Source organism: Nuphar pumila, chromosome 15 (genome assembly GCF_984573655.1).
Source record: "Nuphar pumila chromosome 15, dmNupPumi1.hap1.1, whole genome shotgun sequence".
In the NCBI taxonomy this organism is placed as follows: domain Eukaryota; kingdom Viridiplantae; phylum Streptophyta; class Magnoliopsida; order Nymphaeales; family Nymphaeaceae; genus Nuphar; species Nuphar pumila.
The window spans coordinates 74008882-74035293 of record NC_143263.1 but is presented as its reverse complement, the minus strand read 5'-3'; the positions used below and the strand labels follow the sequence as shown (position 1 = coordinate 74035293).

The 26412-nt window shown below is 39.2% G+C and overlaps 1 protein-coding gene across 1 annotated transcript; it reads right to left on the bottom strand.

Annotated features, from left to right (window-relative positions):
• Positions 1-1017: 1017 nt before the first annotated feature.
• On the bottom strand, positions 1018-21064 carry LOC149815613 (uncharacterized). Its single transcript, XM_089989516.1, has 5 exons — positions 20869-21064; positions 20093-20157; positions 19544-19677; positions 3019-3411; positions 1018-1758 (listed from the first exon to the last, which is right to left on the bottom strand). The coding sequence occupies exons 2-5, from the start codon at positions 20117-20119 to the stop codon at positions 1344-1346; spliced, it is 969 nt and encodes a 322-aa protein (XP_089845642.1). The 5' UTR covers positions 20120-20157; positions 20869-21064; the 3' UTR covers positions 1018-1343.
• Positions 21065-26412: the final 5348 nt, after the last annotated feature.

Genomic DNA, 26412 nt, shown 5'->3' with positions numbered 1-26412 from the left:
GGCTGGCGTGATGGCCTCCGAGGGCCTGGTATGAGGGAAAGATCTTTTGGCAGGTGTCGCACTTCCGACGACAGCTGAGCACCGCAGAGGAGGGGACGGTGATGGAGGAGTCCGGCTAGGGGTGAACATCATGGGAGAGGAGCATGAGGGAGATGAAGACGTTCTCCTCCGACGTGGTGTCGAAGATGGAGCTCACGGGCTCCTCCAACAAAGCGCCACCACCAGGGGTGAGGAAGAAACGACGACGGCGGGCTCTCCTCTGGATTGGCCGGTGGAGTTATTCCGTCTCACTCTAGCTATCATGGACGGTGCTGGTGGGGCAATAGAAGAGGTGTCGATGGCAAAGGAGAACTCGGGATCCAATGGGAACGAAGAGCTCGCAGGCATGTCCATCGAGAAACTTTAGTTCCCCTCGTCCCTGTTACTTTTAACATGAGAGAGAGAGGGTGGAATGAAAAAACCACATATATAAGGACGGGTGTGTCCAATGTTTGTTAAAAATCACCGTTCCCAGCAAAATTTCCATCCAAATCACGCTGGGAACTGCTCATCAAACATACCCTAAGTACACTGCTTTAAACCCTTCCATTTCATGTCTTGGATTGACTATTAAACATATCCAGCAATCTCAGCCAACTTTAAAGTTACAGAAAGGGATGAGTTTAACGGCCATTAATAGATACAAAATTTGGGTTTCACCATTAATAAGGATCTGGAGTTTCAACTCATATCCAAAGCGAGAACCAGATTTGACGCCTCTGGCTTAAGCACATAAAACTTGAAATCAAGCCAACTCTTCATAGAAGTCGAGGTGTTCTACATCATAGCATGACAGATTCATTGCTTGCAACTTAAATCTGTGAGACCAATACACAAGCTTAGGTTCTCCCTGATTAAATTAACAGTAAGATTTTCCAAGAATTGGGGTTGTGCACAAAAAGGGTTAATGAATCGAAGTAGCCTGTTATGGGAGATAGAATTAAAAAGAAGAAAATCAACAATAACAGGAAAACATAGGCAATGCAATAATAATATAGAAGGGAAGAGAAAAAGGAAAACTTTTAATGATTACATAACATCTGGCAGAAGCCAAATTCTAAACCCTCTTCAAGAGCAAAAACTCGTCCAACTTGATTTAATTCACATGAAACTCCATCCAGGAAAAAATTGCAGATTTTCTTACACCAGCAAAAAATATCTCAAGATTTTCTTCCCTAGCTCCCCGTGAAGATCTTGTCCTCATCTCTGACAATCATTTACACAGCATCAACAAGTCAAATACTGCAGTATAAAACCAAAGTAAATCATGGCTTTCTTGATTTATATCCTAGAGAACCAGCTATTCATATGAGATTGGCTCTTTTCAGAAACCTGATTGTTCTGCAATAGTAAGGCCATATTGACTCAATAAAATCCAGGTATTTCTCCACTACCCATACTTCCAATTCTTTCAATTTTGATTTCAGTAATGCCTTGTAATCTAGATTTTTTATATCAACCACAGGTTGCCAAAACAGTGCCCTGATCTTCGCTTGTAGTTTTCCTTCCTTTATATAGTTGTACAGCCACAGAGAGAACCCAGGTGCCCCCTTCACTAGTGAGACTGCCTGCTTGAAGGTAAAAAGATAGAGAGACCAGACTCCTTTCACAAGCTTAACATACAGAAAGACAATGACAGGTCCTAATGTCCATAGAGGTGTGAGCTCCTTTGCAATTTCTGCTCCATATATAACATTGAAGACCAAATAGAAAGGAAGGCTGCATACACAAAAGGATCCGAATCAGGTAAACTGGTTTCATGCATTTATTAGCCCATGTTAATCAAGTTATAAATACCAGAAAAACTCAGGTCCAAACTAGAAACTTGGACCATCAAAAGAACATGTGCATCAATCACTCAAGTTCTTTTTTCTTCAACAGAAGTCAATCATCTTAAGTTTCACCTGCACCAAAGACAATTCGGTCCAATTTGTCCAAATAGGTCATCATTTTGGTCATTTTCTGCAACATCATCCTGGTTATGATACTCGTGTAGACAAAACCAATTATACGGAACTGTGCAAGTCCTTGGGTACTTTTGGTGTGCCATAGTCAATGTTGCTCTCATTGTAAAATAAGGCTAATATATGGTTAAACCAACGCTGTCGAACTAGAAAGCATGGTACGGGAAATAGAAGTGAGAAGCAAGGCATTTTAAAATTTACAGGAAGCAAGGTTTCAATTTGAAAGCAAAACAGGAATAAAAAAGGAAACAACATGGGAACTGATAGGAATCAAATAAGAAGCAAATACAAATTAAAATAAAAATGATTTCTTATCTTTCACAATTTTTTAGTGTAAGAATTATTTTTTTGTTAAAATCTAACAATGATGGTTACCAATTTAGAGAAAACACATGGAAACTGAGTGGAAGCATGAGAGGAAGCACATGGAAAACACAAAAAAAAGTGAGAAAAGCATATAGGAAGCATGTAGAAAAGCACGGTCGATGTGTGAGGTAAGTATAGGATAAATGTGGAAGAATCGATATCCCCATGATGTTTCGGAAGCGAGGAGTATCGTGCTTCCGAAGTGAGTTTCTGGGAAGTGTGCTTCCCATCTACATAAGAAGCTTCCGGTAACTCTGGGTTAAACCACAATACAGAGTTTGTAATCGATTCTGGTATTTCCTAAATGCATGTGTGCATGCATGTATGTTTGCATGTGTGTGTGCACACGTGTGTGTGTGTGTGTGTGTGTGTGTGTGTGTGTGTGTGTGTGTCCTAACCTATCACAGACAAGCAGCTTCGGTCTGTTCCAGGTCATGTGATTGTTGTAACTGGACAAGTCACTATCAACATAGGCTCCAAAATCGCACCTTAAATCTCAAGTTGGGTTAGTGACCCAAACTTTTCATTTTTGTCACCCTTACAGAAAAACAAGGCCATTATAATGGCCTAGAGGTGGGTTAGAGTATAACATAACGGGCATATCCTAAGAAGGGAAAAAACAAAACAAAGAGGAAAATGTCAAACTCACAAGATTGCTAACGGTAGTTTTATAGCAAAATCCAGTCCAAGGAAGCCCCTCCATATAGCATTCAGAAGATTCACTGCTGGATTCTGAAGATTATCATTCTTGACACACCGAGTTTCACTTTGCAGCGGTCTTTCATCAATGATGCTATCTGCCTTCTCAACAGGAGTTGCTGACCACAACATTAGCAACCATTTTGAGAATATCTTCTGTTTATCATGAGAACCCGCTATAGCCTCTTCATTTTGTTGTTTGACATAAGAGAGTTGAATAGAAGAACTGGAGGATCTAGAATCATCAGTTTTGATTTCTGACTCATCACTGCTAGTGTTGCCTTTAAATAATGATACTTTGAAAGGTTTCCTTGATGACAATAAAATGGGTCGGTTTCCAATGCTGCAGAGAGGAACTATGCATCAGTACTATTGGTAGAAACACTAATGCAAAACAAAAAGCAATACAATAGAATCATTGGAAGTAAATTAAGATATAGGAATAAAATCAATGCAGTTTTTCAATTAGGAAAAATCAAAGCTTCATTAGACTGCAAGAAAAAAAATCACAGTAAACTTATATGGTCCTTCAAGCATTGTCCACCTGTATGATGGAGAATGCTTAAAGGACCTTAGATGAGACACAGTTTATCATCCATGGTTAATGCATTGTCCACCTACAAGATGGATAGCATGCAAAAACTTAGGTAGTTTCTATGTCACACGGACTCGGCTCCAAGGTCGACGCACCCGCGTCGACACGCACCGACACGGGTGCGGACACAGGTGCGGCTCGGACTCGGTCAACCCGACCCTGCGGTCAACGCACCCAGGGTCATTTTGGTCCATTTTTTGGAAATAAAAAATAAAAAAAAAATCTGGGCTACAGAATTTAAAAAAAAATCCTGAATCAGGCTTCACAACTCATCACCTGTCCCCTAATGGGCACAACTTTGACCGAGTCTTTATATATATATATATATATATATATATATATATATATATATATATATATATACATATAGCCGAGTCCCCGTGTCCAAAATTTTTGAAATTGCGCTGCACCCGTGTCGCACCCACACCCGCACCCATGTGACACAGGGAAGTTTTTTTAAATGAGCCAACCATCAACTGTGATAAGCACATTCATCTGAGATGCATGGTTTCATAGATCATGCATGACTCCCATACATTCACATTTACCGAAAAGAATATCCGATGAGAAGTTCAATGATAAAGGAACATCCAACCAAATCTAAATTACAAAAGAAACGGGACACATTAATACAATTTTGATAAAAAATTCATGATTTTCCATGCCATATAAGTGCAGCTGTATCTTACTAAAATAATAGCATTCATTATAACAACAATCATATTACAAAATTGTCATTATAACACCAATCATATGACAAAATTGTATGTATCAAACTAATTTACATGTGACCAAAATGTTAGTCAATGTCATGTACAATGCCATATACAAGCAAAGGAACTTATAGGATCTCTTATTTTTCCACATTCTACCCCATAATAATAGTTATTAGTAGTATAATAGCTGGGAGCACGAGTACTACTGTGGGAGTACAAGGCCGAAAAAGAGGATTTTCCTAGGAGTGCATGCATATGTGTGCAGTCCCTCCCACTGCAATATTATGCGAATATACCTACTCATCTAGCTTTGTTGCCTGCCATAGATTTTAGGTTCATTAGTTTCTAATCTTACCTTTTCCCCTCTTTTTTCGGACATAATGTTGCATATGCAAACATGTTAATTGTTAAGTACACATGGATATCGAGCAAGGCCAATCATGAGAATCAGGTATTTGGCCTTGAATGAGAAAGTTTATGCTGATCCATGGCATGAGAACATATTGAAGAAGGTCCAGTTTGGTGTCCAAGTTAGCGTCTCTTTGTAATTGACCTGTTTTTTACTTTTCTAACTTTTTTATCCTGTATATATGGAGGACATTCTTGTCCATTCTTGTAAGTCAAAAGTTAGCAATATAAAAAAGGAGAAGGGCCCCATAGCTACTCTCACTTTTTCTCCCTACTTTCCCTCCTTCCTTTACTGTGTTCCCTTTTTTGTCTTCTATTTTCCTTCTGTACTTACCTTCGCTTTGCAGCTAGAAGTTGGAACTGGGTTCAAAATGTAACCTCCATCATTTTAAGAGCATGATATGACCAACCCTTCATCCTGTCTCATAAATTAGGGGGTTTAGGCCAAATCTTGGGCCAGAGTTGACATTCCTGTGTCAGAGGCATCATCATGCTTGATAGACAGAAAGCTTTTTGTTTTTCAAAAAGGATAACAGAGTGAGCCAGATTGTGCTGCCTGGGTATCCAACTGAATTGGGTCCAGCAGACTGAGACGGGTTTAGACCCAATTTCCCTTCTCAACAAGTTCTTTTTTTTTGCATAAGAGCTTAGACAGAGTTTGAAAATTTCTAGGCAGGGATGGACTGGGGTTGAGTTTTTCTGCAGGCCCTCCAAAAAGTATTGGAGGGAGAGAGCTTTCTGGAAAGAAATCCCAGCAGCAGCCCCACCTTTTTCTCTTAATGGGATCTCTTTAATGATAATATATATAGATTAGAGTTTTATAACATGAACAAAGTACCCTGAAGTACAAAACATTTTACAAGAAACCAATAACAGCATAAAAACAGAATTTAACTATGTAACATGGACACTTATAATAGGGCAACGCACCCGTGTCGGCACGGCTTTCTTTGTGTCAGGTAAAGTCAATGACACAGGTCCATTTCTCTCCAAAGTGGATTCGATTAACCCTAACTAAGTTCAGTTTTATCCATATCACACACACACACACTATATATATATATATATATATATATATATATATATATATATATATATATATATATATATATATATATATATATATATATATATATATCGCACCCTCCACACTCATATCTGCATCCGCACCCACAATTATGTGACATAGGAATTTAGGAAACTTGCCAACACTATCTTTGATCTCATGCCTGGAACTTCAATTACTAAGCTGTCCTTGACATATATAAAATTATGAAACTGCCCCTTCTCTTCCTAATAGCCACCCCTACGCTGTGGATGTCTTCTGATCATGGACTGCTTAGCCTTTAGAATCTAAAGTTACACCTTTGTGTGTCTTTTTCACCCCAATTTTTTGTGCTAACAAATTAGGCTTCCATTTCTTTATCTTCTACAATATCAGAAAAAGTGCCTTCTCCTATTTTTTACCCCTTTCAGCTCTATCAGACTAGTGTTTGGTTCAACCAGAACCAGAAATTATTCTTTCACTGATGTATCCACAATTCAATATAGATAGATGTATCCCACATATATCTACCTCTCCTCCACACATTTACTGGTTGATTCATATGTATTTGTCAATTTGATGTATTGGATTGAATGTCATTTTATTAAACTTCGCAATATATAATCAACTTGCTTATCATATGATGAGCTGAGGACATCATGTATCCATGCCATTCTATCTATACTCAACTTTTGTACTTGAGCTTACTACTATTCACCATTTTTGTTTCTCCATATGAGATTCCTTTCCAAGACAAGAAATTTGATTATATATCATCTCATGACTGGTCTCCTCCGCCAATTGCATAATCAAAGGATTTTTAGTTTCCTCTGCACTACCTCAATAATAGGTTATTGGACAAATGTCAATATGTGCTTCACTGCTTCTGAGCGTCCAAAGGGTGTTAAATCTGATTTTCCAACTAGAGGATAATGGATCTAATTACAACAGCAAGTGCAGCTCGATCAGTGAAAATGAATGTGGTATTTAGAGGCGATACGGGCACTCAAAATTGATCAATGACTCGGATATATTTATATAAGTCCAATCAAAGACAGTAAATATGTTCTGAAAGCCTAATCAAAGAGAAGTGCACATTGATAGACTTGCAATAATTGATCAAAAGAAAGTAAAGGCAAAAATATGAAATCTTTCCCTCTCTAGGCAGGAGTTGAATGAGATTGATGGTCAATTGTAAACAATTGCTGGTCAGTCTGATGACAACAAGGTCTAAATAACGATTTTAGCAATGCTGATGTCAGCACTTCCTGGACGGCACCAACACCAGTATTGTAAAGTGCAACATAACTTGTATTTTGAAAAGTAAGTATTGTATTGTAACCTATCATGTAAACTAAAAATAAATAAATAAATAAAAAATAATTAATATGGTGATTGTGAATGAAATTAAATAAAGGCATAAGAATTGTAATTTACTCCATAATTTATAACATTTAATCATATATAGTATGTTACATGTTAACACTAGCAGCAGTAGTAGTAGCCACAAATAAAAATAATTCTATATTGCAATAAATAAGACTGCAAAGTATAAAGTAAAGTCAACAATAGGAAAAAACAATGATCAAACACATAAAATATTACTCTCAAGAATCAAGATAATCACTTAATAATGAGATTCATGACTAATAGAAAATGCAATTTAGCCAAGTATAGCACATAAAGCGAATGCATTACCATAACCAAATAAAAAAAATCTAAAATATAAGTCAAAATATTTAAGCTTTACAATCCAAATTTTTAAATAAAATGTGATGCTCTCTCGCTTCAATTCAATCATCTCCTTCTTCTTCATAGGTCTCATGATCCTTGAGATCATAACCAACATACCAGTTCTTTTCATCACAGACCACTGTTGTTCCTTCCCTCCCAATCCATGGAACATTTTATTTATTCAACATGCTAGGATCTTCGTGAACACATTCATCTAATATATCAAAAAAATTTAAGTTGATAAGATAGAACTGCCCTCTTTGCATTTGTGTTAATTGCTTTCGTAGCTACTTGAAACAAAGACAATAATATCAGTTATTTCTGCTTAAAAACATACCTCAGTTACACTTGCATCCACTTGCAATACAATTTTGGCTGAAAATCCGAACAGTAAAGGTCTTCAACTTTGGAGCATCATTCTAAAACCTAATCTATCATAAATACCGCTTTCCTCACCTCTATATTATGACCAAATACAAGGAATGCCCAGTTGTTCAATGTTGGTAGCAAAGAATACATTGAGATAGAGATGTGATTTTGAGAAGTAATGTTAGCAAAGAGATGCTGGTTGAATGGAGTGAACTCATGACCAGGATTACCGGAAATGCTATAAGACTCGGGGAATCGTGCTTTCCCAAAATGCTTTTTGAAAGTGTGAAACGTGGCGCTTCCGAAACGTGCGGGGGAGTGACCCTTTTAAATGGGAAGCTTGTTTCCCTTTTATGGGAAGCTTGTTTCCCTTTTATGGGAAGCTCACTTCCCATTATTGAGAAGCGAGTTTCTTTTTTATTTGGGGCTTGGACAGTTTTAGTCTTTAGTAATTTTTTTTACCCAAAAATAAAACAAACTCTGTTTATTCTAAAGGGTAAACTAATCATTTTTAAAATTTTGTGAAATATGAAAAACCAAAACGAATAGGGTTTGGGGTTCTCGATTCCCAAACCCTACCGCCTCTCGACCTCTCATTCTAAAGTCCTAGACCTCCGGCGACCTCCAACGAGCTTCGGCAATATCCATAGGTGTCCTCAGGTACTCTCTCTCTCTCTCTCTCTCTCTCTCTCTATATATATATATATATATATATATATATATATATATAACTCTCTCTCTCTCTCTCTGGGCTACTCTTCATTGTTTAGACAGCAAATTAATACAACAAATTATGAATTTTTCACACATTCTAACCTAGGACGAAATGTGATAGTAACACCATTCTAGGAAACATTGGATTAGGGAACTGCACCATTTGATTGTCATTTTGTTTTAGCTTGTACTTTGTTGAAATTGTTGAAGCCTCGAGATTATTAGCATTTTGATTTTCAGTGAGGCCCGAGACAGTGAGATTTGAATTTTAGGTTAAATTACCTTGATCGAAGCAGTGAGATTTGAGTTTTAGTAGTTATAAAAGTGTAGTGTTATTTTAGTACTTAAATTCTTGTATGAATTATGGAATATGGAATATGAAATTATGATTTTTTCTTGATGTATTAATTATTAAATGCTTGCTACATAATGCATTTGTTAAATTGTTGCACTTGCATATATGATTTAATTTTGAGATTAATAGATCAACTTTAATGTTATCTACTCATGTTTTATTTTGTCAATGATAACATAAATTTTATATTTTGGTAAATTAGGAAAAATATAATTACATTTTCGCTTCTTGTTCAATTCATATTCGCTTTCCACTCGAATCCTACGTTGTTTCCCTCTTCGATTCCGGTTCGATTCCAATTTGATTCCTATGACAATTTCGGTTCGCTTCTCTTCACGCTTCAAAGTCGTTCTACATTTTCCGCTTCCTAAAATTTTAGAAGTGTCTCACTTCCTACTTCCCGAATCACTGCCCGCCCTCGCTTCCTCGACTGGCAACTCTGCTCATGACAAAGTTATCTAAGTTTACACTTAGCAATAAGACAAGTTGTGGTGGAGAAATTCGTCTTTTTCATGAAGTCATGTTACCGTAGTCTGGGAGACCCCTTGGTGAAGCTGCTAACTGAAAACTGCATGTGGGGGAAAGGGTTTTCTGCCTCATGCATTGATTATAGCATTGCTAATATTGCTGGTTAGATCACATACTCAAGATTTACTTAAATCTAAAGTGATTCACTTGGCCAATCAGTGTCTCATATGAATGATGGAGGCAGAAAGTTTATACCACCTTTTTTCGGAGCTGTGAGTATTTTAAATCTCTATGTTCTCAGGCCTGGGGAGGCTCACTGGCAGATTGGGGAAGTACAGCATCTATTAGGGAGCTGATTTTGGCCAGAAGGTGAAGCACTTCAGCTTAATGGTTTTTATGTGGAGAAGTTGGTTGATCCATGCATGGCACCAAGTTTGGCAAGAAAGAAATAGGCATCTTTTTTCTTTTGTTTTTAACAGCAACAATTGGAGTGTCCTTACTAGGATCCAAACATACTTAGACGCCAGCTTGAATCTCAAATGGCCAGGTCATGATATGCATGGGTGAATGTTAATAGAATGGGGAGCGTATAGTCCTAAAACTTTCAGTGTTTTTGTTTGGGGTGATGCCTTATCACAACCGGTGTTTTCCTGTTTAGCTTGTAATAAAGTTTACCTTTCATTAAAAATATATACATATATATTATGTAGAATGCCTTTCACCATGGTTTATCAGCCAAGAATAGGGCAAAAATCATTATGCCTTCATACCAGAAAAGGATTTACATTTTTTTTCATTTTCAGCTTTCATTTTTTTCAAAAGCATGAATAGTATTTTTTTTTTCTCTTTAGTTTCTATTTTCTCCTGTTCCCATGATTACCTATGAGCAAGTATTTGTTCTTGAATCTGTCTGGAAGTTTTTCTTATCAATAAGTTGCTGATGGTGATATTATTGACTAGGCATAGAACCCACTAGTTACCCTACCAATTTTTGGTCCCAGCAAGGCCCAAAGAAAATTGCAAAAATGGCTATTGCCATTTGCACAGAATTCCCCTTTGCTGGTTTCCAGTTGTGCCAAATCTGAAAATCAGAGGAAAGACACCCCAACATAAAGAGATCTGTTAGGTTTAGATCTATGTCACAAGGGTGCGGGTGCGGGTGCGGGTGCGGCATTTTAAAAAAACTTGGGTGTGGGGTGTGGGAGGGCAAATATATAAAAAATTATATATATATATATATATATATATATATATATATAATTTTGAAGTTTTAACAGTTAACAACAGTAACAATGAAATAAAAAACAATTATCGTGAGTACATTTTAAGAAACAAAAATTATATATATGCTAAAATTCATCATTATAAGACTGCATTAACCAAGCTTAATCGAGTTTCAAAGCTTCATTAAGCTCTATTGGTCTGAGGCGAGTTTAATAGTTTAATCGAGCACTGCTAGATGCATATTGATAGAATTTCATCTGCACCTGCATTAAGAGAGAAAACAGAGAAAGAGAGGGAGAGAGAGAGAGAGACGAGAAGAGAAAACCAAAAGGGGCCTCTGCGGCTGTCACAATTTCTGTATCTCAGAAATCGTGACCTAATGCATTGTATAAAGGCACTTAAGTGTACATGGGTTGGGTCGGGTCTAATATAATATCCGAACCCAACCCAGAAAAAGAAATACATTTAAAATTTTACACTAATACATAAAATGGAATGAACTCAGGTCTGGTATAGGATCCAGACCCGAAACACTATACACCTTTTTCACCCCCCCCCCTCAAGTTGATCATGGTTATGAACCATGCACAACTTGCCTTTGAGCGTCCAAAAACGATCCTTTGTTAATCCTTTCGTAAATAGATCTGCAACTTGTTGTTCAGTATTGACGAACTCAAGCTCAATCTCTTTCTTCAACTTTTTGTCTCACAAAGTGTTGGTCAATCTCAATGTGCTTAGCACGACTGTGATGTACTGGATTGAATGACATGTTAATAGCACTTTGGTTCTCACATAGCAAGGTAGTGTGGGAGATCTTTTCTCCTACTTTAGTCAGTAGATGTCTGATCCATGTGACTTCGGCAGTGGCAGCAGCCATAGATCTATATTCAGCCTCAGTACTTGATCTAGCGATAGCTTTTTGCTTTCTACTGCTCCAAGAGACTAAATTTCTTCCAATGAAGACACGATATCCTGATGTAGATCTTCGTTCATCAGGATCCCCAGCCCAGTCTGCATCACAATATACAGTGAGTCCATGCTCATCTTTGCCATATGACTGTGGTGAGTATGTCAATCCATCCCCAATAGTCCCTTTCAGATATCTAAGGATCCTCTTGACAGCTTCCATATGTCCAGTACGTGGCGCATGCATAAATTGAGATACTTGATTGACTGAATAAACAATATCTGGTCTAGTGAAGGTCAGATACTGTAACGTTCCTATTATGCTTCGATACCTGGTGGGATCATCACACAAATCTCCATCATGGGCACTAAGTTTTTGATGCAGCACACTCGGAGTTCCCAGAGGTTTGCAGTCTTTCATACCTGCCTTGCGGAGAACATCTATGGTGTACTTGTGCTGTGTGAGTGTCAAGCCATGAGTTTGATTATCAACTTCTACACCAAGAAAATAGCGTAGAGTTCCAAGATCTTTCATTTTGAACCTCTGACCTAGTAAGTCTTTCACTTCTTGGATGTGAACCACAGAGTTTCCTGTGATAACAATATCATCAACATAAATTAATAACAGAGTGGTCACAGTCTGGCTTCTAAAAAAGAACAATGAGTGGTCCAGCATGGAACGCGAAAATCCATGTTTCTGAATCTCTAGTGAAAAGCTATCAAACCAAGAGCGAGATGCTTGTTTCAGACCATAGATAGCTCTCTTTAACCTGCACACATGGGTTTTACAATTTTGTTCTTGATATCCAGGGGGTTGCTCCATATACACTTCCTCCTTCAAATCCCCATGCAAGAAGGCATTCTTTACATCAAGCTGACTCAACTTCCACCCATGTTCAACAGCCAGAGAGATAATAATCCGAATTGTTCTCATTCTTACAACCGGACTAAAAGTCTCATCATAGTCTTGCTCTGCTTCTTGAGTGAATCCTTTTGCTACGAGCCTTGCCTTGTATCTCTCAATAGTTCAATCTGGCTTGTACTTTATCTTGTAGACCCATTTATATCCGACAACATTTTTGTCAGGCGGTCTGGGAACGACTTCCCAAGTTCTACATTCATGCAAAGCTTGCATTTCATCATTCATGGCTTCTACCCACTTGGTAGAAGTGGTTGCCTAGTAGTACATAGTGGGCTCATCTTCTTTATTGAGAGCAGTTAAAAACAGCTGAAGATCCAAGGAAAAGTTGTTATAGCTGACCCACCTGTCAATGGGATGTCGTATGCGGCTCGATTTTCTGATCTCAGGAGTGTGAGAAGGGGTTGGATTGTTGACTGAAGCATTATCTAAATGGCTTGATGTCATCGGTCTCTGTCTGGAATAGACAATGCCTTTGTATCTGCCAGGTATTTTTTCTGAATTCTGTGACCCCGACGTCTCAGTGTTTTCAGACATCTCTTCTTCTTGCTGCACGCAATCTGGTGAACATGCTTCCTTGGAGCTAGCAAAAAGTTTCGAACTCAACCAAGGATAGTAAACTTCAGTTGGTATATTGGTTGCATCAGCTTTGTCATCGTAATTTTGCTCATCAAAGACAACATTTCTTGAGATTCTGATACGTTTGTTGGTGGGATCATAGCACCTATATCATTTGTAATCATCTGCGTATCCCACAAACCTACACTTCTGGGCCTTGTCTTGAAACTTGTTTCTCAGGGACCGATCAATATGCACATAGCAAACACATCAAAAAACACGCAGATCATGATAACTAGGATGAGCTCCAAAGATACAGTGATAAGGAGACTTGTTTTCCAGAATGACCATTGGCAATCTATTTATCACATGCACGGCAGAATGAAAGGCTTTCTGTCCATAGGTTGGTGGGAAGATTGTTGTCATGAAGCATACTCATGGCACTTTCAACGATATGTCTATGTTTTCGTTCAGCAATCCCATTTTGTTGAGGAGTGTGAGGGCAGGACACCCTTCTTCCTATTCTGTTATCTCGAAGAAAAGAAATAAAATTATGGGATGAAAATTTCCCACCTCCATCACATTGGAAAAACTGAATGGAATCAAAAAATTGGTTTTTGACCAAGGAAAAGAAATTTTGAAACAAAGAGAAGACTTCTGACTTATTTTTTATGAAATATATCCAAGTGTATCGAGAATAGCTATCAACAAAGATTAGATAATATCTGCTTCCAGACCCAGAGCCAATTGGGGCGGGTCCCCACACATCAGAACAAATGATCTCAAAAGGTTTTAAAGCTCTCTTATTAATTGAATGGAAAGGCAATACATGACTCTTGCACAAAAGGCAACTGGAACATTTATGACTACTCTCATCCCCTTTAAGACTTTCTTTTGGAATGAGATTATTAGAAACAAGTTTCTCAATAAAATGACTCCCACAATGTCCTAACCTACTATGTCATAAGGATGGCTTATTGCATTCAGAGATACTAAAAACACTAGCAGAGGAGGAGGAACATGACTCTGATGAAGGCTTCGAAATCAGGTGAGAAGGGCGAACATCACGACATGGAGCTTCTTCAAAGACATACATGTTGCCTCGTCTCTTTCCTTCAGCGAATGTTTCCCTCGTGCGTAGGTCCTTGACCTGCACAGAGAAGGGAGTGAATTCAACTGAAGCATTATTATCATCAATAAGTTTAGAGACGGAGACAATATTTTTCTTAATGTCAGGGGCATGAAGAACGTCAGAAAGAGTAAGAGTGGAATGTGACATGGGGATGACAGTCTTTCCAACATGGAAAACAGGATGGTGGGATCCATCTACAGTGACAATCTTACTTTTTCCAAAATAAGGAATAGGATTAGAAATTTTACCTGCATCGCTTGTCACATGAGTCGCTGCCCCGGAATCGACAAACCAAGTGCCTTTATCATTCTGCTTCAATTTTAACTCTGACAAGGCAGATATCAGCAAATCTTTAATCTCTCCACTGTCTCTGGTATTTGTGAACTTTCTCTTGATTTCTATCTGTGGACTATTTCCTTTATTCTCTGGATTATGCTAACAATTCGCCTTGATATGTCCCTTTTTGTTACAAAGGAAGCAAGTAGAGATGGATCTTGTTCCCTGCGCATGAGTAAACATGTTTGGAGTGGGAAGTAAACCACGCCCTCCGTGTCCACTTCGCCCTTGTCGTCCTCGTCCTCGTCCTCGTCCTCGTCCTCTACCATAGGTCACTCCTGTAGCAAAAACTTCTTGAGAATTTGAATGATTATGAGTTTCTTCAGAGAATCCTTTCAGAGTCATTTCATATTGGATCAATTTGGCTCGTAGCTCATCAAAGGTAGGAAGAACAGGAAGACACAATAGTGAAGTGACTATCATGTTGTAGTCAGATCCCAATCCACTCAGGGTTTGTTGCACCATGTCACTGTCACTAACGGCACACCCTATAACTGCAAGTTGATCTGTGATGGTCTTCATCTTGTTCAAATATTCCATGATGGTCATGGAATCCTTCCTTAACAACTGAAATTCTCTTTTTAGAAAAACTACTCTTGTTTGAGAAACCTGCGAATACGTCTGAACCAGTCGTTCCCAGAGTTGTAGAGATGTACAATTGTCAGGAATGGCAAGAAGGATCTCTTGAGACAGGGTGGATGTGATGTATGCAACAACTGACTGGTCTTTTCTTTCCCAATTGAGGAATTCAGCATTTTTGACATACACGATTGAACTCGCCCCTTTGTCATCTTTTTCTTCTCTCGGGCTAAATTATGGTGGAACTGAAGTGGTTCCATCCAGGTGACCTAAGAGCCCTTGACTCCTTATGAAAGGAATAATTTGCCTCTTCCAGATCAAGAAATTTGAGGTATTCAACTTCTCAGAAACAAGTTGGTTGAGAAAACTTGAAGAAAGATTTGATTGAGGGTGGTAGGGATCCATAGAGAATAAGAATCAACAGACAAAAAAGTTTAACCTTCTCCCAACACTCTGTTTTTTTTTTTGCTGTCAGAGAATCGTAGACTGTTAAAATCAGAAAATGAAGAAACTTGGGCCTTTTTGTGCACCAAAAAGGGCTTGCGCGAAAAGATAATCACACGTTAAGAAGTAATCACACGTTAAGAAACCCCTCCTTTGACTGTTTCAGCAAAGGGAAATCAAGAATAATAATGTGCAGCAGAGCACAGGGAATCAAGGGAAGCACTATAACATCCGAATATGCAGAGAGATTTTGGAAAAGACAGAATGAAAAGGGAATCAAACGATTAATAGAAACAAATTTAATATCTCACGTGAATCAGTTCACGAATTCACGTGAAGAGATGTTAACCCACGACCTGGGAGAAGACCGATGCTTCACGTGAACCCGTTCACGTGAAATGCAGTCAATCCACGATCTGGATTCACGTGAATAGAGTGTCCGTGAATCACAGATTCACAAAAATGTAACTCACATGAGGTGTGAGTACACAGGAAGATTCAGAAAGGGGGAAAGAAGAGAGACGAAGGAGAAAGAAGAACAGAAAGAAAATGAGAAGCGAAAAACCTCAAATTTTTTTATCGTTGTCACGAGCCAGAGTTCATTTTTGCCTCTAGAAGGATCTACGCTCTGATACCATGATAGAATTCCATCTGCACCTGCATTAAGAGAGAAAACAGAGAAAGAGAGGGAGAGAGAGAGAGACGAGAAGAGAAAACCAAAAGGGGCCTCTGCAGCTGTCACGATTTCTGTATCTCAGAAATCGTGACCTAATGCATTGTATAAAGGCACTTAAGTGTACATGGGTCGGGTCGGGTCGGGTCTAATATAATATCCGAACCCAACCCAAAAAAAGAAATACATTTAAAATTTTACACTAATACGTAAAATGGAATGAACTCGGGTCTGATATAGGATCCAGACCCGAAACACTATACACATTTTTCAAATATAATCAGACAAATATCACGATTTGATGAATATTTGATTACATGTAAAAGAACCAAATAAGGTACGGACACCGGTCCAAACGGATCGAGACCCCATTTTCCCCCTGACCAGGACATATATGCTTGGTTTTCCATCCCTCTTTTAGTTATTCTCTCCTAGTTACCTAACTGAGCTACTTTTGAATGGTAACCAAGCTGGTTATTCCTGAAGAAAGGTTGTTATGTCCATGATCATTACATCCTGCCCCAAAATCTGGCAGCTCATTGGCTTTGGATATTTTGTATTAATTTTTGTAGTATGTAACCTCCAGCCCAGTGCATATCTCAGAAGGAAATCAAAATCTGATTTAATATTTGCAGGCAGGTACAGTGGACTGCAATCTATACGAGCTAACACGGACATCATTACCCTTTCACCTTCCTTTTGTGAACCCTCTATTTTAACAGAACCATCTGTGCTCTCTTCAATTTTCAGGGTACAATATGGTAGTTCTCTGAGACCATGCAAATTTTCATGAAAAGTTAAGCTCTCATCAACTACGAGAGGTGTCAGATCTTCAGTAAAAGGTGAGAATGATGAAGAAAGCCACCAGGTGCAGTATCAATGCATTGCCTGATTCACTCCCCATCAAAGTTGCAGTGAGGACCAGCAGCCTGTCCAAGAGATAGAGGTATCTCCCAACCGCAATCCCCTCCGCAGAATTCAATGAGGATCATTTCCCTTCAACCACGAAGCAACTCAAGAGACACAAGAAGCTCGGCGAGTCACACTCGCTGCTAGAAGGAACTGATCTCTTCACCGTTGTCAATCGATTTTTGTTGAACCAAGCACCTTTGCAGGTTTAGCCTGCGCTTGACCCTGAGAAACGATTCGGAGAAGAGACTCCTTGGTAGTTGGCTACGGCATGTGGTTGTCGTAAAGAAAGTTGAAGAGTTGTGTCTCGAAACTCGCCATGTTAACAAACCAGTTCCTAAATTTTATGGCTGTCATGCCCATTTCAGCGGGCCTCTTTTTTTTCAAGTCCAAAAGTTGGACATAAATGACCCTAGATGTGTTGACCGCATCCAGAGTCGGGTTGACCGCACCGGGTGCCGCACCCACGTCGCGTCTACGCGGGTGCGGCACCTGGTTGCCCGAATCCCTGTGACATAGGTTTAGATTCAATTTAACCTCTCCCCTTTATGTTGCCCCTCAACTGGCACCATTTCAGTGTGAATTTGACATGGAACTGTCTAGGCTGGATGGTCCCATCACATAAGTCTCAACCAAAGTGAATGATTATGATATACCACCAGCATGGTACACTCAACAGTGGGAGTGTTTATGGTATTGCAAAAAATAGATTGGGAGAAAGTAGGAAAAAGAAAATATACCAAATAATGATAGATACCTATAAATAACATTAAAGATTTATTCCTTCGTCCATGATGAAAAGACTGCAAATATCATGTAGGTAAGGAGGCAAGCATCATGTGTAGTTTAACTAAAAGCAGTTCCAGTTCTTTTACTGCTGATGTGCCCAAGGAACAGCATAGTCATCCCCAAGTGGAAACCTATTGCAAGGACCACTTTGCATCTTCCAACCAAAGCTTGGTTTAAATGGGTCAAGGAAGTGGAAAGCAACTAATAAGTGAAAATGCTATAGATCAACTCTAGATAGGTCATTCACTTGTTCCATTCTCTACTGTTAGTTGTCTTAGATGGCTGTAGGCCTTATCGCATTCCTAGATAAGTTGCTTGTTTAGCTGCATGACAAAATAGAATGCTGATAAAAGTGTCACATACAAAATCCAAACAACTACTTTGTATGAAGCAAAAGGAAATGATGTAAACAAGTACCATCAACCAATGACATTGAACTGATGATAAAAAAAGATAAAGACGAAGAACTCATCTGATTCCATGACCTTGCAACATGCCTAAAATTCCAAAGTATTAAGAAAAGATCAAACTAAAATATGTAAAAAGCAAACGGGGATGTTGGGAAGTAAGTAGTCAAGAGGAAAACAACCAACAGCAGCTGATATATTTTAAACGGAGTAAAAAAAATCCTAAATGATGCATCATTTTTCATTATAAGAAGCAATCGGTTGAGCCTTTTTGGACTATTCTCCAAGTTTGAGAGGGCTGCAGGACAGCAAGTGAGCACAGAAAATCCACCTTCATTAACTTTAACTTTCCCAACCAGCAGCTTGAACACGTTAAATATCATTCCCAATGGTACCAAGAAAACTCCCCTCCAAATATTTGGTGATTCTGATCTTTACTGACAGACTCGAATCCAAGATCTGTGATCGATTGTTAGCGAAGATGCAAAATCGCTGAATATGTTAGAGATTGTTTCCACTGGAACCAAGATAAACCCCCTTTCAAATATTTGGTGATTCTGATCTTTAATGGTGTATTAAATCCAAGATCTGTGATCGATTGTTAGTGGAGATGCAAAAGCGTTTGGAATTTTGGAACAGGAAACTGTTACCCCATGGCTAGAAGGCTTGTATTCATTAAATCAGTTTTAGCCTCTTTCTTCATTTTCTAGATGATGAGATGTAAACTTCCCATGGAAATTATCCAGATAATGGAACAAGGTTTTAAATAGGTAGGTGTGATGATAGTTTCCTAGACACAATGATGTGTAATTCTTCTATTCACATGTATTGTGCCCACTTAGAACTGGTAGGGGCTGCCTAGCCATATCATGCTGATCTTTTGGAGAGAGAGAGAGAGAGCGCTCAGTTAGCTAACAAAAAGATACAAGGCAGAAGCACGCAAAGAAAACCAGCATGTCGTCCTCCAACTACAAGAAAATTCAAGGAAATCTAACATGACCACTTGTGTAACAAAAATTCCTAAAGAGGATAGTAAATACTCAAATAGAAGTAAATAAATTGAACGATCGAAGAAAAGAAAAAAACATATCATTTCCAACAAGAAAAAAAAAACAATAAAGCTACTCAAGCATGACTAACGTACTGTTTCTTTTCTTTTTGAAAAGAAAAAATTGATGATGTAATAACCCTTCACCTGCGATGTAAACGATGCTTTGATGGGTTGCTTTTTTCAATTCTACTAATCATGCGAAGGGCTACAGAAGATTTTACTTTGACCACTTTGGCACATGGCAATGATACTCTAGGAGCACTGGTTGAAAAAGAATGCTGCAATACAATCAACAAATACACATGAATCTTCCTTTATGGACATGTTGGAAAGAAATGTGTGACATCAATTAATGTGGAAGGAGCACACAATTTAAGAGCTAAATGCTAATGAATTACAAATCAACCAACATAGAAACTAGACACCTTGAGGCCAGCAAAATTAGAAGATTTGTATAGAACTTATCTAAAGTTTCTTTCCATTAGCAAAGGGCTGCACTTGATACAGCTTTATGTCATGCATAACAATTCATTGCAAAAATCATGCACATTATGGAATGGATAAATCTCAATTAACATGATGATATAACACCAACAACCATATTTCACTAGGACCTGCGAACAATGTTAACAAAGAAAAGGCCTAAATTCCTTTTCATCCTCTAAATTACCACCTAAATTAACAGAAATATACCTGTGCGTGGTGAGTTACCAATGCCATTTCCTCTTCTACCTCGAACCTCCGCACATCAACGAACCCTATTTTACCAAACACAGTGAAAAGTGTAAACAGAAGGAAGAATCATGCAACCAACCGGCACAATACACCATTATCTCTAAAGGCCTTCTCAGACAAGAGTTACATCACAACAACAATTAAAAATTCCACATATTTTCGTTCCTTTGGAAGCAAAATTTAACATTAGCAACCACTGCCCCAAAATCATAATGAATAAAATTTAGGAAAAACGTAAACTAAAAGAAGAATCATATTGAACTACCCAAAATGTTAAAAGCTAAATGGTTTAAATTGCTCCAAGCGGAAAAATTCAGGGTTCTGGAATAGGTATCAATTACAAAAAAAAACAGAGACTGCAATAACCCAACAACTCCCACGAAGACAAGTCTACTCATTTACTTGTTTTCTTTCAAGAAACAATAAACATCAAATCCCCACCAAACCAAGTCTCCCTTAAACTGAGGGGAGAGGAAAAAACAGCATAAATCTGGCAATTTAAGGAAGAATAGAAACACCATCCTCAACAAAATGGTTGAACCCCAATATGATTCAAAGGCACAAATTGATATTTTTTTCCTTCGAACAGAGCAACAACAGGTGGGGGAAAAAACCTAAAAGAGTTTCAAACACAATAAAGGAAAAGAATGAAAAAGAATACTAGTCATTAATATAAATGGCAAAAGACACCATATTCAACTCAGAAACCAATTACCACATAATAATTTACTGACCTCAAAGCCGGCAATCATTGTGTCCAAAATGCTGGAGCACCCAAAAGAACAATGGGTTTTCACCAAGATACAACTTCCAACGAATCCTTCACCAACAAGAGAGGAGAAAGAGAGCAAACCCGAACACACAAAATACGTTCCTGCGCGCTTCATAGATAAAAGAACCTCTAGTTGCTTCGCCTATAAACCAATGGATAAACCGGTGGGGCAGAAATTGAAATAACTAAAAAGAGAGGGATGAATGATGGAATACGTCACCTGAGCAAAGTGAGGTACCCCTCATCACTGTCGTTAAAGTCGGTTCACTAGATGAATCGGTTTCTTAAAAAAAACCTTAATCGAATCGTTTGTGAATTAGCATATTTAAAAATTATTTTTAATCAAAAATCAGATAAATACAACAAAATAGAAACGATAAATTTAACTAATAACTAAGAAATAACTAAAATAAATCAATAATATGCATAACTTAAAACGTAAATTGTTTTAGATATTTATTATTTAGCACAACGCGTAAGAAAAGTTGTTTTTCTATTAAACCCAGAAAAAAAAAATCTGACTTAACGAAGAACGCTGTCCGGCGACTCGCGAGCAGCACGTCCGTCTCTCTCTCTCTCGGGTTATGGGTTATGGGTAGGCTTTGCAATTTTTTTCTTTTTGTTTGTTGCAAACAGTATCCGATTCGACCTCACTCAGGCAAATTCTTCCCAAAATCGGAAGATTTTGGAGGGTGTAACGAATCGGGTTCTATTTCAAATCGGCGAGGGTCGATTCGGTCTGAATCGGCCGATTCGATCTGACTGATTTTAACAACATTGTCCCTCGTGAGCCTTTGAGTCGGTTCAGTCTCAATACTGGGAAAATGACAGAAATGCTTTCCCGTCCCTGTTGTTAGCGCCCTGTGGTGTGGGCAATGAAGCCAGGGACTTCTTTGTCATTTCACTAGGGCTGCTCATAGGCTGATAAAGAGTCGGTACGAACCGAACTGCATCAGTAGATCAGGTGATATTGCATATAACTATTTATCATATTCAATCCTCAGCACATATATCACTTAATCGAGATGTGTTGTCTCACTCTCACGATTCCTAAGAGATTCATAGTTCCATCCAACGATCCAAGTAAGATGTATGGTGGGGTTGAAGTACAAGCACCGATTGGTTGTATACAATGTTACCTGTTATGTTGGACCTACAAGATCCATTTATACTATGAGTTGGACCTGAAGATCAAATTGGCACTCTGGTTTTATGTTTCCAATCCCAACAGAGTCAAGAGCATGGCGGTGACTTGGTTTTCTCGCAATATCAAAGGTCCATATCCAGTCAAGGAGCTCCATATCCAATGAAGTTATGATTTGATTAGTAGAATTGGAGCTATGTTCAGCTTCGAATGAAGCCCATAATCTGTAGTGCCAAACCAAGTATATACCGTAAGCTAAGGCTGGGAACAAAACGAGCCGCCCATGGTTTTTGGCTCTTATTCGGCTCATAAAGAAATTGTTCAAACTCTTCAAATAGGTTCAAATATATATATATATATATATATATATATATATATATAGAGAGAGAGAGAGAGAGAGGTGGTAGCTGCTAACCACTTTTGCATCTTGAAAGGGGGTTTTCATGTTTTTCTTAAATCTTACTATATAGATGTGTTTACAAATTTTTTTGAATGATTAAGAACAAAACTTACCTGAATTTCATGAAATCCTTTAAAAATATGAGGGATGCCATGTACGAGCTTCAATCATCTTTCGCCTAACGGCAAAGTAGGATCTAGGCAAGTTTTCTTATTTTCATATGGCAAATTGCTCTGTGGATACACTCGAATATGCAATAAAGATCAAAAGTATATAAGTACCTATTTTTTAAAATGATAAAAATTGAAAACAAAGAATGAAAGGTTTTTAAATCACCTTTTTTAGATTCAGGGATCAGTTAAGCTTTTAAGTTCTTTGATCCTTACGATGCTCCTACGTAGGGGTGAAAATGGTTGCAGTTACAGTAATACTTCAGCACAAGTAAGCTAATTCGAAAGAGGACTATATAAAGAGGCTTGAGCTTATTTTCTCTCATATCAAAGCTTGAGTAGAAAAAATTCAGATATCTAAGTCCTAGGAGTCAACTCCTATTTATAGGACCCTGAACAGATCATGAGATTTCTCTGAATTAATCCCCTAATGGGGATAAAACTCATCCAAGAGAGTCCTCTTAGAAGTCAGCTCATCTAAGAGGAGACCTTTCATCATGAAAAATACTCAGGGTGATTGAAAAAAAATAGAGATAGGCCAAATGGTTTATCCACACATTCGGCAGAACAGACGACAAAGCAGCTACGTCCTCTCATAGCAGCCGACGCTCCATTTTTTTGTCCACAATACCAGACAACGGTATGTTCTGTCATCTTGTTATCTGATGGTTGTTCAGTAAGTCATCCTCTAAATAGATGGCCAAATCCACTTTGTCGTCCAAGTTTGAGGGATTTTTTATTCCTGCTGGGTACCTACAAAGACTTGATTCAAAAGACATCAGTAATCGGGCATCATAGAAATTTTGGTGTTTACAGGTTTTCCTTGTTATCATTAATCAAATATGATTTAATTTATGACAAAGAAATAAACATGTCCAAAGTTTTTAAACACAACTGGGTTATTGGGACCATGCCTAATCTCGTCAAAAAAAGTCAAGCCAATTTGAAAACCACTAGGTTTTGAAGACCATTTGCTCATGTCCAACGAAATCGGGTCAGTATTTTTGGAGAAAAACTAGGTTGCTGAGACCATGATTGGTCTCGCAGAACAAGGTTGAGCCAGTTTGAAAACCACTAGGTTTTGGAGACCGTTTAGATCTTGTTGTATGAGGTTAAGCCAGTGTTTTCTAAAAAAAAACTCGATTGTCGAGACTGTGATTGGTCTTGCTGAACTAGGTTGGCTCAGTTTGAAAACCACTGGATTTTGAGGACCATTTAGGTCGAGCTGAACGAGGTTGGGCCAGTATTTTTCTGGAAAAAAAATTATGTTGTCAAATTGTGATTGGTCCCATCGGATAAGATCAGGTTAGTTTGCAAAACCACTAGGTTTGGAGGACCATTTGGGTCCCACCAAATGGGGTTGGGCCAATATTTTGGGGAAAAATTATGTTGTCGAGATCGTGATTGGTCTTGCCGAACGTGGTTGGGCTACACTACAAGAAAATATGGAATTAGCGACAAAAGTTAGCGACGGAATAATTTTGTCGCTAACTAGCGACGGATTAATGAGAGAAACAAATCTGTCGCTAAAATGAATAATATTTACGAAAATAGTGATGCAATAGATTTCGTCGCAAACACCGTCGCTAATTAGCGACGAATTTTGCGATGGAAGGTTTTGTCGTAATAGTCGTGCCATTCAGCGATGTATTTTGCGACGGAATCTATTTTGTTGCTATTTAGCGACGGATTTGGCGACAAAATAGATTCTGTCGCTATTTTCATATTTTTATTTACGACGGCGTAGCGACAGAATTTTGCTAAATGTCACGTAAATCACTAATCTCAGCCCTCTTTCTCTTTCCCTATTTTGCTGCCTCTTCCAATGCTCCCGCTCGTTGCCCTCTCCCTCCCACTGCCCTCTTCCTCCAGCCGCCCGTCGGCCTCTCTTCGGCCCCCACCGCTCGCCGGCCGCCGCTCCCCGTCAACCTCCCACCGCCGCTCGGAGACGCACAGGTAAACGTTTCCGTCAACAGAGGGTCGACCCCCCTGCGTTTCCGATGGCAGGGGGTCGACCCCCCTGCGTTTCCGGTAGCAGGGGGTCGACCCCCCTGCGTTTTGGACAATATGGGGTCACCCCCCTGCGTTTCTGGCAAGGGGTCGACCCCCTGCGTTTCCAGCAACAGGGCGCAGGGGGTCGCCCCCCCTGCGTTTCCTGCAGCAGGGGGTCGACCCCCCTGCGTTTTCGACAATAGGGGGTCGCCCCTCTGTGTGTCTGGCAAGGGGTCGACCCCCTGCGTTTCCAGCAGCAGAGCGCAGGGGGTCGACCCCCTGCGTTTTCGGCAGCAGGGCGCAGGGGGTCGCCCCCCCTGTGTTTCCGGCAGGGGGTCGACCCCCTGCGTTTCCAGCAGGGGTCGACCCCCTGCATTTCCGGCAGCAAGGGGTCAACCCCCTAGCGTTTTCGGCAGCAGGGGGTTGCCCCTCTGTGTTTCCGGCAGCAGTGCGCAGGGGGTTGCCCCCACTTTGTTTCCGGCAGGCAGGGGGTCGCCCCCCTGCGTTTCCAGCAAGCAGGGGGTTGACCCTCTTGCGTTTCCGGCAGGGGGTCGCCCCCCTGCATTTTCGGCATGCAGGGGGTCGCCCCCTACGTTTTCGGCAGGCAAAGGGTCGCCCTCCATGCGTTTCTGATAGGCAGAGGGTCACCCCCCATGCGTTTCCGGCAGGCAGGGGGTCGCCCCTCCTGCGTGTCCGGCAGGGGGTCGCCCCCCTGTGTTTTGTGAAAATACATCGTTCTGTGAAACTGTGAATGACTCATTAAATCAGTTATAGTTTGTTTGATGATTTTTGCTACTTGGATAACTCTAGTAAACCTAGAGCTAATACGTGCACCAAAGCTCGGCTTCTGTAAGGGCCGCATTTTTTACATAAAAGGCTTATGCAAGATTTTTTCATTTGCCTCGGGTTTTTTTTTCGGCAGGTGGTGACTTCATTTTAACATAGTGTTTTTCATTTGCCTCAGTTTTTTATTTGAATGTATTGTATGCTATTTTTTATTTGTTAGAATATGGTTCGTGGAGCTTAAAGTGGTCGTTCATCCAGTAGTAGTCAGGCCCAGCCTTCATCTTCACGGGCTCCTATGATAGGTATATCATTTAACTAATTGGATGCTTGATTAGTTGAAATGCGCATTCTGAGAATTTTTAACATATTTTTTTATAGATGATGTTTCGCCTGTACATGACCCACCTACACCAGTTGATTACACAAGTCAGGAGCCAACACAGGATGCAGGGTCTTCTCAGTCTGGCACAAGAAGACTCATTTGAATAGTGTATATCGATAATCGACCGTAAGTATTTCGTTTTCACTTATTGCATATCTTATAAATATTTTATATTGATATTTACTGTGTACTAATTCATATGCAACACGAGGTTTGAGTCACAAAAAGTAGTACGCGAGATTAGAAATTCACTTCTTCAACATCTACCAGGACCGATCGCTCAATGGAAAGAGTATCCAAAAGAGGTGATAGACAGATTGTGGTCCTCATTCACGGTATATAGTTGTTTGTCATAGTTAATGTGTTTCATATTTAATTTTTTTTTATAGTCATGTCTACTAAATTTTTGAAAATATATATAGGCTTCGAATTGCTTCGCGACTACGGTGGAGGAACATGATGCAAGAAAGGTGTGGCAGAAGGTGGCTGTCAATCGATTTGCAGACATGCTGCACAATATGAAGACTGCAGCAAAAAAAACATGTGACGGAATAGATGATCCACTACAGTGGAAGGTCCATGACCCTATTACTATTAGGGGAGATTATTGGGAGGGAATGTGCGACAAGTGG

Coding starts and splice junctions, on each gene's coding strand:
- LOC149815613 (XM_089989516.1), bottom strand. CDS start 20,119: ATGGCATTGGTAACTCACCACGCACAG. Junction 19,678..20,092: donor TGGTAACTCACCACGCACAG/GTATATTTCTGT, acceptor ATTGTATTGCAG/CATTCTTTTTCAACCAGTGC. Junction 3,412..19,543: donor AAGCATCGTTTACATCGCAG/GTGAAGGGTTAT, acceptor TCCTCTCTGCAG/CATTGGAAACCGACCCATTT.